General features: G+C 43.8%; 1 protein-coding gene across 3 annotated transcripts in view; it reads right to left on the bottom strand.

The window, feature by feature from the left end:
• The window catches only part of OBSCN (obscurin, cytoskeletal calmodulin and titin-interacting RhoGEF), a 171,279-nt gene that overhangs the window by 107,038 nt on the left and 48,981 nt on the right, over positions 1-15,260 (bottom strand). For all 3 annotated transcript variants that reach the window (XM_048309941.1, XM_048310008.1, XM_048310079.1), the window contains exons 27-37: positions 14,878-15,144; positions 14,053-14,322; positions 12,985-13,251; positions 11,365-11,631; positions 10,028-10,294; positions 8,895-9,164; positions 8,187-8,453; positions 7,179-7,445; positions 5,327-5,599; positions 1,349-1,615; positions 241-507 (exon numbers count right to left, since the gene is read on the bottom strand). In XM_048309941.1, coding sequence (XP_048165898.1) covers positions 241-507; positions 1,349-1,615; positions 5,327-5,599; positions 7,179-7,445; positions 8,187-8,453; positions 8,895-9,164; positions 10,028-10,294; positions 11,365-11,631; positions 12,985-13,251; positions 14,053-14,322; positions 14,878-15,144 — 2,949 coding nt within the window. The remainder of the gene's footprint in view (positions 1-240; positions 508-1,348; positions 1,616-5,326; positions 5,600-7,178; positions 7,446-8,186; positions 8,454-8,894; positions 9,165-10,027; positions 10,295-11,364; positions 11,632-12,984; positions 13,252-14,052; positions 14,323-14,877; positions 15,145-15,260) is intronic.

The raw sequence follows: 15,260 nt of genomic DNA, 5'->3' as shown, positions 1-15,260 counted from the left end.
ACCTCTAACCAAAATATAAGAAATTTCATAGGGAAGAAAAGATATTTCGTTATCAGGTACCTTTGATTGATATGCATTAGCATGAAGCTATCATCCCAGAAAACAAAGAACATAACGGACCCAGCCAGAGCTGCTGTGTGTTTGTGCTGATCCCTGTTTTCCTGAACACTCTCTGCAAGTAGTAGCAAGACCATGGCAAGAACAACAACAAATGGTCACAAGCAGTTGTCTCATTCCTACCATGGATTTTGACTTGGGCTGTGGTCTGCTGGTCTCCAGTGTCACAGGTGTATCTTCCCGCATCTTCTGGCTCTGCATTATGAATCACCAGCTCTGCCACTGTCCCCTTCTGCTTCATTTCATATTTGGCACTTGCCTGGAGCGTGGCTTCTCCCTTCTTCCACACCACAGTGGCATCAGCTTTTGTGAGTTCACAGCGCAAGGAGACAGATTTCCCTTCTTCCACATCCGTGTTCTCCAGGGCTTGTTTAAAAAGCACAGGCATGGCTGGAACACAAACCAGGGGTTAGGACAAGCCCTCTTGGCCTCCTCTACAACAAATGCCCCCATGAGAGCTGTCACCTCTTAAATCCAGGCCTTTTCCAAGTGAGCAGAGCAGCCCTAGACTCTCCCCTCGGCTCTGTGGCATCAAGGAGATTCTGCTTGGGAGCAGGAATAAATCCCTCCCCCTGATGTTACCATCTCACTGTGGATCCCTAGGAATATGGGGGAAGTTTCTTATATTTAATTAGGACCCTTTCAGAGTCCTCTGGGCATCATCACCTAATGAATTCCCTGCTCCTGTAGGGCTCTGAAATAACATTCATATCCTATATTTCTCCCACTTTCCGCTCCAGCACGTACTACTTTTGCTATGCTACTAAAGGCTCTGTATTCGGGGAGTGCAAATGGCATCTAAGAGCCTTTGAAAATGATGTTTTGGGGACATTGGGGGTCTAAATGTTAACCACTTGTCCACCTGCAGTTTTCCGGGGACTGGACTTATGTTTTCACATCCTTGTGCTCCAGTACTATTGGTCTCCAGCTCTAAAACTCCAGTTTTAATCACAGCCATGTAAAGCTGCTGATAGGGCAGGAACTACAGCACACAGAAAATTAATCCTCTGCACTTCACTTAATTTTTTTTTCCCCCAGTGGCCCCAGACACAGAATATGAGATCACATGAATGAAATATATGCAGGTGCCTACAAGGGTGCAAGATAACCCTTAAATTTTTCGTATTAAAGATGCCACTGCCACAAAAAAAATGAAGCGTTACCTGATTATTTTTTTAATAGCTCTATTAAGCACTTGATTAAGTTTGCCAATGTCTCAAATTGTACCCACCATTCACTTTGACCTGAGCAGTGGTTTTCAGTTCCCCAGCGCTGCAGGTGTAGTCCCCAGCATCGACAGATTTCACATCTCGGATTATGAGCTCTGCCACAGTCCCATGCTGCTTAAATTCGTACTTCTCACTGGCATGGAGAACAGTGTCCCCCTTCATCCACTTCACTGGGGCACCAGGTTTGCTGAGCTCACAGGTCAGCCTGACTTGTTTTCCTTCTTTGGCTTCTTCGTTTTGGAGCTCTTGCTTGAAGAGAACCGGTGTTTCTGAAAGAAGGAGTAACACAAATGTTGAAGGAAGCACATGAGGTTGGAAATCTTTTTTTTCCCTTTTAGTATCAGACTTGGTTTTTGAGACAGAAAACCACAGGAATGGAGAAGCATTAGCAAAGAGTAAACAGATTCTGACATCTCACATCTGGCTGCCAGCACTTCACAGCAGCAAAAAAAATTTGAGGCCAGATGCTTATTTTCCTTTTAACCACCACCTGCACCATTGAAGATGCTGCTGCTCTTACTACTTTCATTATTAACATCAGTGGCAGGTGCTGCACTGCCACTAATGACACAAACTGTGCTGTGGATGGGTGCTCAGAACTGGACCAGTGGCACAAAAAACATAAAACTCCACTGAGCTCAACTCACACACAACACAGAGGACACAGAGGAATGGCAAAGCATTTTCTGTCGTGATCAGCAGTATTGATTTCTCATCATAAAAAACCCTTCAATGTATTTTTTATCCATCATGAACACAGACTTAAAAGCAGCACAGAACAAATACAGAGAGGGAAGTACAGCTGAAGGTGACAGGGTCCCTGTGGAGCTTCCCCTGAAGGCTCTGTCACAGCCTGGGATTCAAGGCTTTAAGGTGAGCTAGTGCAGGGAAGGCACTTTTGGGGGAAAAATAAACTCAGCCGAAATGTTCAGATAAGGAAAACATAAATTCTTCTTGAATTCTGCTGTCTTGTGAATATGCAAGTCAGCTTCTGATCCGTGATGCACTTAACCCGTGGCTGTAGGAAAACTACAGCCTGTGATCCTGTTCCCCTTTTACCTCTAGTTTGGGACACAAAGTGTCACATGACTACTGAATTTCTATTTCCTATTTTGCATTCTGCTGTTCTCTTATATGACCCTGAAAGACAAAGGACAGTTCCAACAGTGCAATTTCTTGTAGACATCCTTTTGACTTGACTCCTTGACCTGAATCCATGTGTTTAAATCCTGCATCCATCCACACCCTTCTCTGTGAGGGGAAAAATGGGGCTGTTGTGGGAAATTACAAATGTGGTTCTTTTCTAACAGGTAATTCTCATCCGGGTCCTACTGAAGTCAACACAGATCTTTGTTTTGTGTGTAATGGCTATTGGGAAAATATCCCCGTGCCACAGAAAGACAGAAAATCGGGATCCTTAACCACCAGCTCCTCTTCATTGCACCATCAAGGTCTTCTCCTTCTTGCACAGCCTCAGGCTGGTTCTTTGTGCTCTAGAAAAATCCTGTGAGCAGCTTGTCCTTCCACTCCGTGCTCCAGGGTTCAGGTTGACCATTCCAACAACCCAAATGCTTTTTTTGTTTACACTGGCTTCCCTAATCCAGGTGCAGCTTCTGATCAGTCCATCCCAAGTGTGTAACACCAGCAGCACACAGAACATCCTCTGGTTTGGATAAACACAGCCTGTGCCTGTCAAAACCTCCCTGTCCCTGCTCAAACCTGCCCAGGGGAGTGATTTAACTCACAGAGTGATTTAACTCAGAGACAGAGCTCCTCCTAAGAGGAGCTGGGGCTGGGACAGTGACTCAGGAGAGGCAGGAGCAATTATAAGGTGATATTTGGTGAGCCTTGGTTCTGAGCCTGGTCAGACCCAACTCATACCTAACTCAGAGTTAAAAGACACATCTAAGAAGAGAACTTTTGCTTCAGCTCAGACAACAACCATTTAGATCACATGATCATAGAACTTTCTGGGTTGGAAGGGCCCTTTAAAGCTCATCCAGTCCAAACCCCCCTGCCATGACCCAGGACATCTTCAACCAGACCAGGCTGCTCAGAGCCCCATCCAACCTGACCTTGAATGTTCCCAGGGATGAAGCATCCACCACCTCGCTGGGCAACCTCCAAGAGTGTTTTACCACATTCATTGTAAAAAACTTCTTCCTTACATCTAATTAAATCAACCCTCTTTTAGTTCAAACCATCTCCCCACGTCCTATCAAGCAGGAGAGCACCTCATTGATGCTCGTTGGGTGCACTGCTCTGAATAAATCTGGCTGTGTAAAGCAATTGCACAGACAAAGGTGGGGGTGGAAGTTCCCCCCTTGGAGAGAGCCATCCCTGGAGACAGTTCCAGGAGGTGATCCATCCTCTCTGTGGATTACTTCTTAGCCTGGGGTGTTCTCCTACTGTTCTCTTTTTGGGGTTTGGAATGAGATGGTCTTTAATGTACCTTTTAACCCAAACCATTCTAGGATTTCATTGTTCTCAGAGGCACTTAACTTTCTCAGAGCTAGAGCCAGGTCAGATGAAGGAGTCTCCTGTTTCACATTCTGTCACCTCTCTGGCTCCTGTTCTGGATGACTTGATGAGAACATCTCAGTGCACAACACGAGGTCCCATTTAAGTGTAGTTTCATGGTTTTATTGTTTCAATTAGTTACTCTGAGCTTGGTGGTAGGACACAAACCATCGCTCCAGAAGTTCTTACCCTTGACAGTAATAACTGCACTACGTTTGGCTGCTCCATCCTCACACTCACATCTATCACTGTCTCTTTGTTGTGCCCTGTGAATGACAAGTTTGGCCTCAAACCCTGACTGGCTGATGTTATATTTGGAAGAATTCCTAAGGCTCTTCCCATCTTTGCACCACTTCCCAGGGCTGTCTGATCTGGAGATGTCACAGTGAAGGCTCACATCTTCTCCCTCAGTATCTTCAGTGTCAACCAGCTCCTTTCTGAAGGTGCAGAGCTTCTCCAGACTCATATAAAAAACATCTGAGATGGTTCAGAAGAGGTGTGGGTTCTCAGATCACAAGTAATCTGTGAGATTTGCACCCAGGATTGCTTGTATCAAAGATATAGATCAGGGTTAGTAACAAATAATTTGGTGTTCATGACTATGAAGTCCTCAGGAAGGTACCAGTGATGTTGCAAAATGTTGTTCAAATACCTAATGATAGCTGGCAGAAACTGAGAAGAAAAGATTCCTGCTGAAGAACATAAATAATTAGCCTTTTGAAAATAAAACATTTCATTTTCCCTCCGGAAAAAGAAATCCTTTTTCATTTCTGTAGTTTAGCAAAATTTGGGCAAATTTACAAATTTTGTAAAAAGACAAGTTCTTCGAAATAAATGTGGTTACAGAATAAAATGAGATTATGATCTGACAGGGTGGACACTGTGTGCTCTACATCTCTGGGCAACAAGAAATATTTATATTTCCAGTAAGGAAACATCTCTCTAATCTCACATTCTTGGGCTGTCTGGCATTCGTTTTATTCCTTTGCTACCAAACACTGCAGATTTAACTCAGTTTAACTTCTCCAGAGACAACAATCCATTGTCAGCAATGAATAGCAGGGAACACACACAACGTTGCCCTTCAGACAATGAAAACTGAATTTAAAACTTACTGGTTGCACTTTTTTTTTTTCATTGAATTAATTGATTTCTCCTGATGAATCATCACCTTATCAGCTTGAGAAAAACTGAACAAGGCATCCACTGTACCATCACTGTATTATAACATTCCCATCTAAATCCAATAAACACTCCAAGAGCTGTCTAGGATTACTAAGTGTTCATTCTCCAGCTGTCATTTCATTGTATAAATAATGCTGTTCTTGCACATATACAGATAAACAATGATGGTGCCAAATTTTTAGCATTTTTGTGGGGTTTTTTTTCCATCTACCCACATTAACCCCACTTATTTCTACTCATCATTTCCTCTCCTGCAGTTGTGATGATTGATTTACCTTTAACAACCAAACTGGCAGATGTTTTCTTATCACCAGCTTCAAATGTAATGACCCCCGAGTCCTTCAGTGAGAGCTTTTTCAGCGTTAGCAGGTGATATCCACCAGGCTGGGACTGGATCTCATTAAGTTCATTGGTATGGAGTGGGGTTTTATCCAAAAACCACTGCACTCTGCTATAGTCTACGGGAGAGATTCTGCACTTGAACATGGCAGATTCTCCTTCTAACACAGTGACATCCTCCAGGTCTTCCGTTATTAGCACTTTCTGGCCTGAAAGGAACATAAATACATCAATTACTGCAATCTTCCGTTTCTGGCGTGAAAATTGACACGGAAAACTACCAAGATTTCCCCCGTGAGCATTTCAAGAAAAAAAATATGTTCGTGATAGAGAAGATTGAAACAGAACTCCCCTGATATTGACCACAAAACCCACTCACAGGAAGATAATATAAAGAGGACACACGCCAAAATACAGTGAAGACAACTTTAAAGCACCAGAAAACATAAAGCAGAACAAGTAGCCAGTACAATGCAAATCCAGGGTTATAAATTTTTTCCTAATGAAGCTCCCTGGAAAGGTTGGAAGGATGAGTCTCTGACAGCATTATTGGGACATAAACATCACAAAGACATGATCCCTCCCCCTTAACAACCTCTGTGATTTTCTAGAGAAAATATAACTTGCTTTCTATGGGATAGGACCACTGAGCCCACACCTTCTTTGAGTTCAGTCCAAACATAAACCCAGTGGGAAGTGGGGAAAATGTCTGACTGTGGCTTTGGTAAAAAACCCCAAAATATCTGCCCTGAAAACCTGCCTGTATAGATAAATATAAATACATAAATGTAAACACACATACAAAGATAAACCTCACTATAAAGACATATAAAATAAGGTTATCACTGGATACAAAAATATCTTTGATGCTCCTCCTACTTATAAAACCAGAATAGGGTTGTTTTACTTTGATGTTCGTGACAGAGAAGTGTTTTTTCCACTCAGAAAAGCTGGTGTTGAAAACGTCAGAGTGAATTCAGACAGCTCAAAGCCTGAGGTTATGATGGGGATTAAACACATTTCTTTGCTTCTCAAAGAAGCTCTTCTGCTCTAACAGATGATAGAGGAGGAGTCTGACTTTACCCCTTTGTCTTCAATAGCTAACTACAATAATTAGCAAATGGACTCTGTTGCTGCACCTCCATCTGACTATTCTTGAATCATTTTTTCTGAGGGCAGGGTTAGATTAGATATTATAAATAAATTGTTTACTCTGAGGGTGGGGAGGCCCTGGCACACATTGCCCAGAGCAGCTGTGGCTGCCCCTGGATCCCTGGAAGTGTCCAAGGCCAGCTTGGATGGGGCTTGGAGCAGCCTGGGATAGTGGGAGGTGTCCCTGCCCATGGTAGGGGGTAGCACTGGATGAGCTTTAAGATCCCTACCAACCCAACCCACTCCATGACCACTCTTTATCCACCACCTTTTAGAAACCACTGCTGCGAAGAGGCATCAAGGACATGGAGAAAAGCCTGGAGGCAGAGTAATTTTCCCTCATCCAACAGCAGGCACTGTGAATCACTTCCATTTTATGTTCACACAGGAACACCAATCTCTCCTCACATGGGCCTTTGGGGAGTTAAATCACACCCAGAGTACTCCAGGTGCAATTGCTTCAATCTGTTGTGCATGTCCAGCTCCACATTCCTATATTTTTGCCACGTGTTCCTGCCATCATGAGAGGCAGGAGCAGAAATCAGTGGCTCTGCTGTCTTGCTGAGATATAGATCTGCCTGTGCATGTTTCCCATGGCAGAAACGGGATTTACAATCACATTCCTCTCATTCATACCTTGCACAGTTAGCTTGGCTCTGGACTGGGCATCCCCAATGTCACAACTGTAAGTGTCACTGTCACTTTTCTCCAAGTTCTTTATGGTCAGCTGGAGGACTTGTCCTTTCTGTGTCATCTCGAACTTCCTGCCAGCCTTGAGCTCAGCGATGCCTTTCCTCCAGACCACAGAGGATGCAGCTCTCTCACTCTGGCACACAAAAACTGCAGTTCCGCTTTCATCGACTTTCAGGTCTGAGAGTTCCTTGACAAAATAATTAGGCTTTTCTGGAAGGAAAAAAAAGAAATAAAAAAAATAATGACAGAGACAGACTTGTCACCCAAACTAATCCTGAACTTCCAGAGTGGCTTTTGGATCCCCTCCACCCCCACTTGTAGAATTTTTAAGTAAATAATCATAGAATCAATTAGCTTGAAAGAGATCTTTAAGATCACCAAGTCCAACCATTAATTTGACTATTTGACTAAACCATGTCCCCAAGCACCACATCTAAACATCTTTTAAACCCTCCAAGGATGGTGACTCCACCACCTCCCTGGGCGCCCTGTTCCAATGCCTGACCACCCTTTCCATGAAGAAATTTCTCATAACACCCAATCTAAATCTTGAGGCCATTTCCTCTCATCCTGTCAGATGGAACACATCTAAGAAGATCACCAGCTACCCCTCCCATCACAGGACATATCAAGTGAAATATCTCCAGGAAACTTCAATGCCATGATCCAGGTACTGGTGAGGTCTCCACTTGCAGACAGTTTTCATCGCTCATATTCAAAACAGAATAATTCAAATTATCAGTTTTAATTGGCTTGTTACAGAGCCCATAAGATTGTGCAGTATCTACAAGGTGTTTTTTCATATCTTACTTTTTTAAGCTTTTAATCGATGTTTTTTGAAAACTAAAAATGATCCTGCCCAGGGAGATGGAGGAGAAGAACACCTCCCATGGTTGTAGATATCGACCTCAAACTCTGAACCTGCCAGCTCCTCTGCACCCTTCAGCTGACCTTGCACTGTGATCCTGGCTGTTGTTTTGGAGGTCTCTGTCTCACAGGTGTATTCCCCACTGTCCTTGACTGTGGAGTCACGGATGGTGAGAATGGCCTGTGTTCCCTCTTGCTGCAGGTCATACTTCTGGCTTTTCCGGATTGCTTTGCCATCCTTGTACCACCTGATGTTCACATCAGCTTTGGACAATTCACAGCTCAGGCTGATGTCCTGCCCTGCTGGTGATGTTTTATCCTCCAGCTCTTTTGTGACCTCAGCAGGTTTTTCTGCAGAGATTTAAAAAAAAAAAAAAAAAAAAAAAGGACCTTTGAATGAAAATCATCTCTATATGGTTGGGGTTTCTGCAATTCAAATCATAGAATTCCAGAATAGTTTGGGTTGGAAAAGACCTTAAGGATCATCTCATTCCAACCCCTTGCCATGGGCAGGGACACCTCCCACTATCCCAGGCTGCTCCAAGCCCCAGTGTCCAACCTGGCCTTGGACACTTCCAGGGATCCAGGGGCAGCCACAGCTGCTCTGGGCACCCTGTGCCAGTGCCCCACCACTCTCACAGGGAAGAAATTCTGCTGTATATCTAACCTAAATTACTCCTCCTTCAGTTTGAACCCAAATATCCACAAAGTGTTTGTGTCCATAGTTTGCTGGCAAACTTCATGAAAATCCTCCCAGGAAATCAACCCCCAGAACCTTTCTGATCCTGTTACCTTTCACAACCAGAGAAGCCTTGGAGGTGAGACCACGGGCAGTGAAGATGACTTCCCCAGTGTCATCAGGAATCACATTTTTGATGCTCAGTGTGTATTTCCGACCCGCATTGGAGGCCTTAAATCTCCCCCCGCTTTCCACTTTTCTCCCGTTCAGCGTCCAGTTGAAGTCATCAATGCTTTCATGGGACAAAATGCACTCAAAAGTGCAATCTTCTCCCTCCTGGATTTCAGTGTTTTTGAGCCTTTTGGTGATGCCTATGTTCAGTTCTGGAGAACAAAAATTACAGCAATACAAGTTAAAAAATGCTTTTATGATAGACATGAGTAGAGTAATGGCATTCTTAACTCGCAAGAGGGGTTTTTCTGCTGCATTGGCAGGACACCACTGCGTTCCTTGCAGATGTCTGTGACATGGGAAGGATTTCTCAGGCTCAGAGTCACCATAAAGTTGTAGAAAAAGGGATATGTGAACCTCCTGGCTGTGCTTGGGAAGGACTGCATGGGGAAGAGCTCAGTAGGGAAGAGTCAAGATTCAATGAGGCAGAGGGGAGAAAAACTGTTGGAAAAGAAGCCTCTGGGACAAAGTGTGAGGTTCTTCTCCATGCTGACAGGAGAAATGGGATGTTTGAATTTTTTAACTTGTTACTCCTGGTGTTCGAACCAGGCAAATTCAAAATTTTTCTCATTAACATTATGAGTTTGGAAGCCATGAACAATTCTTTGTCCTTCAGGCTGACACAAGGATTAGAGGATAGGCTGAACTGCTGGGTTCCTCAGTAGATATTGTCCTGCTTTTGTGTTCCTGCAATGGACTCTGAGTCAATAGCTCAAAATACAAAACAGGTTGCTTGGGGTTTTTTTGTTGTTAGTTGGGATTTTTTGGAGAAATTATTTGTTTTTCTTGGAGGATTTCTGCACCTTAGGAATGTTCAAGGAAGTAAAAATTGTCACTACATTCCTGACACCTGATTTTCACTGAAACCCTCGATATACTTACACCAAAATTGACAGGGATTGTTCAGACATCACCATATTATGTGAGATTTATGCAGGAACAGGTGTGAGCCCAAGGGACCAAGCCCAGCCATATTTCCAGCACCCCTTGACAGGCCACTGTCTACAACACTTACCCTGAACGCTGACCTTTGATTTGGCAACATCAGTGCCGATGTCACAGGTGTATAACCCCGCATCTGTCTTTTCAAGGTCGTGGATAAGGAGGCACAGGGTCTTCCCAGACTGTATCTCCTCATACTTTTTGCTAGAAGTGATCTTCACACCATCCTTTTTCCAAACAGGTTTGACCTTCTCTTTGGAGACTTCACATTCCAGTTTGATCACTCCTCGCTCCTCACCGAAAACGTCATCCAAGGATTTCATGAAAACAGCAGGTTTCTCTGAAGGTTAAGGTACAAAACAGAGAACAACCAGGATGTTTGAGACACTTGCAGTTGCTATCAAATATTTAGAGACTTTGATAAACCCTTGGCAATGTTGCTGATACCAGTGTAGAACCTAAACCAGTGTCACCCTCCAGCACTCCCAAGTCCTTCATCCTGCTCTCAGTCCTTCATCCTGCTGTCAATCCCTTCATCCTAAGATTGTGTTGACACAAGGGGCTGCCCTGACCCAGGTGCAGCACCTTGCACTGGCCTTGTTGAACCTCAAGAGGCTCACACAGTCTCACTTCTTGAGCGTGTCTGTGTCTCTGGGTGGCACCTCAACCTCCAGGCGTGTCACATGCACCACTCAGCTGGGTGTCACCTACACACTCGCTGAGGGTGCCCAAGATCATGTTAAACCACAGAAATTCAGTTGTGAGACTGAACTTTAAGATGTATGAACGACAGCAGGAAACTGTCTTCTCATGGCTGATTGAGTCCAGCTCCAGAACTGATGTATTAAAAGGCATAGCATCACAGAATATGTTGAGTTGGAAGGGACCCACCAGGATCATTGAGTCCAACTCCTGTCCCTGCACAGGACACTCCAACAATCCCATCCTGTCCCTGAGAGTGTTGTCCAAATGCTCCTGGAGCTCTGGCAGCCTTGGGACCATTATCATTCCCTGGGGAGACTGGTCAGTGCCCCACCACCCTCTGTGTGAAAAACTTTTTCCTGATATCCAACCTAAACCTCCCATGACTCAGATCCAGCCATTTCCTCAAGTCCTGTCACTGTCCACCAGAGTGAAGAGATCAGTACCTGCCCTTCCACTTCCCCTCACATGAAGATGTTGAAGCTCACAGTGAGGTCTCCCCTCAGTCTCTTGTTCTCCCAACTGACCGGACCAAGTGACCTCAGCTGCTCCTCTCAAGGCTTCCCCTCCAGACCCTTCATCATCCTCATGGCCTGTATTTAATACCTCAATGCTTTTTTATCTATTTAACAGGATTGCCCATGGATTTGGTAAATAATGGCTCGTTTGCATTTCTCATTTTCATTCAGGAACGTGGTCTGGACCCACCTATCACCTTCAGCCGCACGCTCTCTGACACCTTGTCTGACTTCATTGTCACCGTGCCAGCATCCTCAGGCTTCACCTGCTTCATGGTCAGTGTGTAGCACTTGCCAACGTTCTTGATGTCGTTGAAGTTGTTGGTGTAGAGGAGGGTGCCATTGAGGAACCACTCCACGTCCTCGTCGTCGTGGGACAGCTCGCAGGAGAATACAGCAGAACTGTCTTCCTCAATCTCCACGTCCTGCAGGTGCTTGAGGACCTCTACATTGCGGGCTGAGGGAAACCAAGGGGCACCGTCACCACCATCATCATAAATCAGTTGTTAACACAAACGATTTCATGGAGTTTTATAGATTATTTGTTCTGGTCTCCTGCACACCTTTGGTCACCACATTCATTTACTTGGTTCTGCATTTGCTCCAACAGGGGAAAAAAAAAATCCATTAAAAAGACTAATTAAAAATGGTCTAGAACCCTCAGTTCTCTTTTAATATATAAATCAGTTTGGGGGTTTTGTTTATTTGTTTTTTATTTGAAAATAAGTCATTCTTTCGACAATGGTTTTGGCCACAAAGGCAAAATACAAAGAGATTAAGCAACTTGCTCAGGTTCAGGGAGCAACAGGATTTTGATTATTTTCTTTCCCAGTCCTTGGGCAGAGGTTTCTCTTTGCAGCCTCTCTGCTCATGGAATGTTGTTTCTCAAGGATGAGATAACTCAGAAGAGGTTTTGGGAGTATTACTTGATTTTTTTTTTTTTTAATATATATACATTTGTTTGGATAGAATGGAGTCACAGAATCATTTAGGTTGGAAAAGACCTCTAAGATCGAGTCCAACCATTCCCCCAGCACTGCCAAGGTCACCATGAAACCACATCCCCAAGTGCCACATCCACATAACTTTTAAACCCCTCCAGGGATGGTGACATCACCACTGCCCTGAGTAGCTCATTTCAGTGTTTGACAACACATTCAATGAAGAACCTCTGCAAGGCCAAACTGCTACCAAGAGCTGCTCCTTGGACTTTTGGAAATGGTTCTGTGGCTCAGCTCCAAGTCTTGCTGGAAGTGACACAGTGAACACCTTTTCTTACCGCATCACCTGAGGGGAAGAACTGGCCAAAAACAGTTCCATGACCAGACGAGGTAGAACATCACTATGAATAACAATCGTACTCAGATATAAAATAGCAGCTATAAAATATATATATGGCAGATATACAAATGTACAGCAGATAGACAAGCTGACACAGCCATCAGGAGGTGAAAACCACAGCTAAGATCACCAGAATCAGAGGTCTGTAGCAGTTTAACATAAAGGATATCTTTAGTTAGAAGCACCAGAGGTCTAATTCCTCCTATGAAATGGACAATAATGTGTCTTGACAAGTGTTAATTCCCACCTCACCCAGATAGTGCCCTCCCACACGTTACATCACCAACTTCACAGCAAGAGATGGATTTCAGCACCATGGAATCTGCAGTTTGTTTGTGACACTGCATTTATATAAAATTAGAAGATAACTGTGGGAATCTACCTCTCCTCAGGAGGAGGAACCCAGAGTCAAACAGGGAATCATACAGAGCAGCACCAGGCCAGCCCTGCTGCCACAAACCTCTCGTACCTTCAACGCTCAGCGTGGCTTCGGTCTCGGCAATCCCAGCCTTGCACTTGTATACGCCGGCGTCCTCAGGCTTCACCTTCATGATCTTGAGCTCTGCTGAGTGCTGCTCCCGCTTGATTTTGTACTTCTCCGAGGGCTCAATGAGCACTTGGCCCTTGAACCACTTCACATGCTTTGGGGAAGGCCTGAAGTCACAGGACAGAATGACCGAGTGTCGCTCCAGGACGGTCTTGTCCTCCAGTTTCCTGGTGATCTGGATGTGGTAATCTGCAAAGCAGGGGTGGGAAAGAAGAATGGATCCATCTAAAGAAGAGGAAGGTCTTAATTTGTATTTCTTACCCATTAATTTCATACATGACTTTCACAACTGTTTTGTGAACTGCTCAGGTCCTGCTACAAGTGTCTCTAACAGAGCTCATGTGCTTTGAAGCTACAACAGCACAGTGATCTATAGGGAAAGCTGATTTTTGTAAGATAATACTGTATATTAACCACCAAATTCACGGCCCACTTCTGGCTCAGGGCTCGCTGAATTGCTCTCTAACTGAGGTTTTCATTCAAGTAAGAGCAAATTAAAGACAAAACAAGGACTTCAGGATGTGATTGGAGAGATTTACCATGGTGACAGCAGAAGACAAAAAGCCTTGAGGCTTTGTCCTAGATCAAGTCAATGACAAAATGAATTAAGTAAATGAGCTATCAAGATTGTCTCATTCAGAAATGGGACAAAATAAACTCTCCTGGCAATTTCATCTGTTTTGTCCTCCTTGGTAAAGTCAAGAGAATAAAAATAAACCAAAAACCAGTTTTAGCTTGATAGATTTGAATACCAGGGACACCAAAGTCATTTAATCACATCCCTTCCTAGGACATTTCCAGCTCAGCTGGTACATCCAGCATTGCTCCCAACAACTTGTAGCTGGGAACTAAAGAAATCTTCCAGGTACACACACATTTCCAAGAACCCAGTGGATCTTAGAGAGCATCTATAACAAATTACTTTCCAGGTACTATGAGAAGGAAGATCTTTGTTCTGATTCACATAAAATATAAGAAATATCACATTACCTCTGACAAGCAGGTTCGCTGTGGATTTGGATTTGCCAATGGAGAACTGGATGGTGCCTGTCATATCAACACTTGTTTTTATTATTGTCAGCCTGTGGATGGTGCCTTCCTGCTGCATGATGATGTTTCTGCCAGCCTGCAAGGCTGCTCCCTTCAGAAACCACTTGGCAGGTTTCACAGATGGAATGGATGTCTCACATTCAAATTTGGCTTCTTCAGGCTCAGTCACATCCTCATCACACAACTCTTTTACAATATTAATGGCTTGCTCTGGATGGAACAAGAGAGCAGGGATTTAAGATTTGTGAAAGCTTTTCCATTATCAGCCTGAACACTCATGTCATTTTTCTGCACTTATGAACTCAAAAGGCCTTAAAACATCTTTTTTTTCTGTATAAAAGAAAACAGATATTGCTGGTCACAAGCCAGAAAGTGAATCTGTATCTCTTGATTCCTAGTCCTAATTCTAAAGCCACCTTCCTATTCTGATATCAAATATAGGGCACTATAAAATGGAGAAAAAAGTTCATTGGAATGCAGATGTTGATAATAGGAGCTGCAACATTTATCTGAAAAACAGACTTTTCCAATACATTTGATAAACATCTGTGGAATGGGAATTTCCTCATTTTCCTTAGTAGAATATGCTACACATTCATTTTTCAAGATGTTCCCATGTGTAAAAGGATTCAACACCAATGGACTTCAGAATAAACCACATCAAACAAAAATCCTTTTTAAGCAGTATTGTGTTTCCAAAGTAAATGACAAGTGAATCCCATCCTCCTCCCAGGGCAATCCAGGGGTGAAAAAGGGGGGCTCTACCTTCAACGAAGAAATTAGCACTGGTTTTGTCATCGAAGGCATCGCACGTGTAGGTGTCCTCATCTTCGTAGTCGGCATCGTTGATGATGAGTTTCCGATAGACGTCCTCACTCACGATTTCGTATTTGTCACCGGGGTGAATTTCCATGTCCTTTTTGAACCACCGGACCTTGGCGTTGGCTCGGGACACCTGACACTCCAGGACCCCCCGGTGCTTCCAAAGGGCGATCTTATCCCGCAAAGGCTTCACGATTTTTACGGGCAGCTCTACGAGAGTAAAAAAAAAAAATGGAGTAATCAGTACAGTCTCCATAAAAACTCATTGGCAATATTTCTTTTATGTTCAGTAATTTGGATGATGACAGGAATCCCCGCTATGCTGA

The sequence above is a fragment of the Corvus hawaiiensis genome, chromosome 1 (genome assembly GCF_020740725.1).
Source record: "Corvus hawaiiensis isolate bCorHaw1 chromosome 1, bCorHaw1.pri.cur, whole genome shotgun sequence".
NCBI lineage: Eukaryota > Metazoa > Chordata > Aves > Passeriformes > Corvidae > Corvus > Corvus hawaiiensis.
Note: the sequence above shows the minus strand (reverse complement) of the source record. Positions and strands in the feature narration are given on the sequence as shown.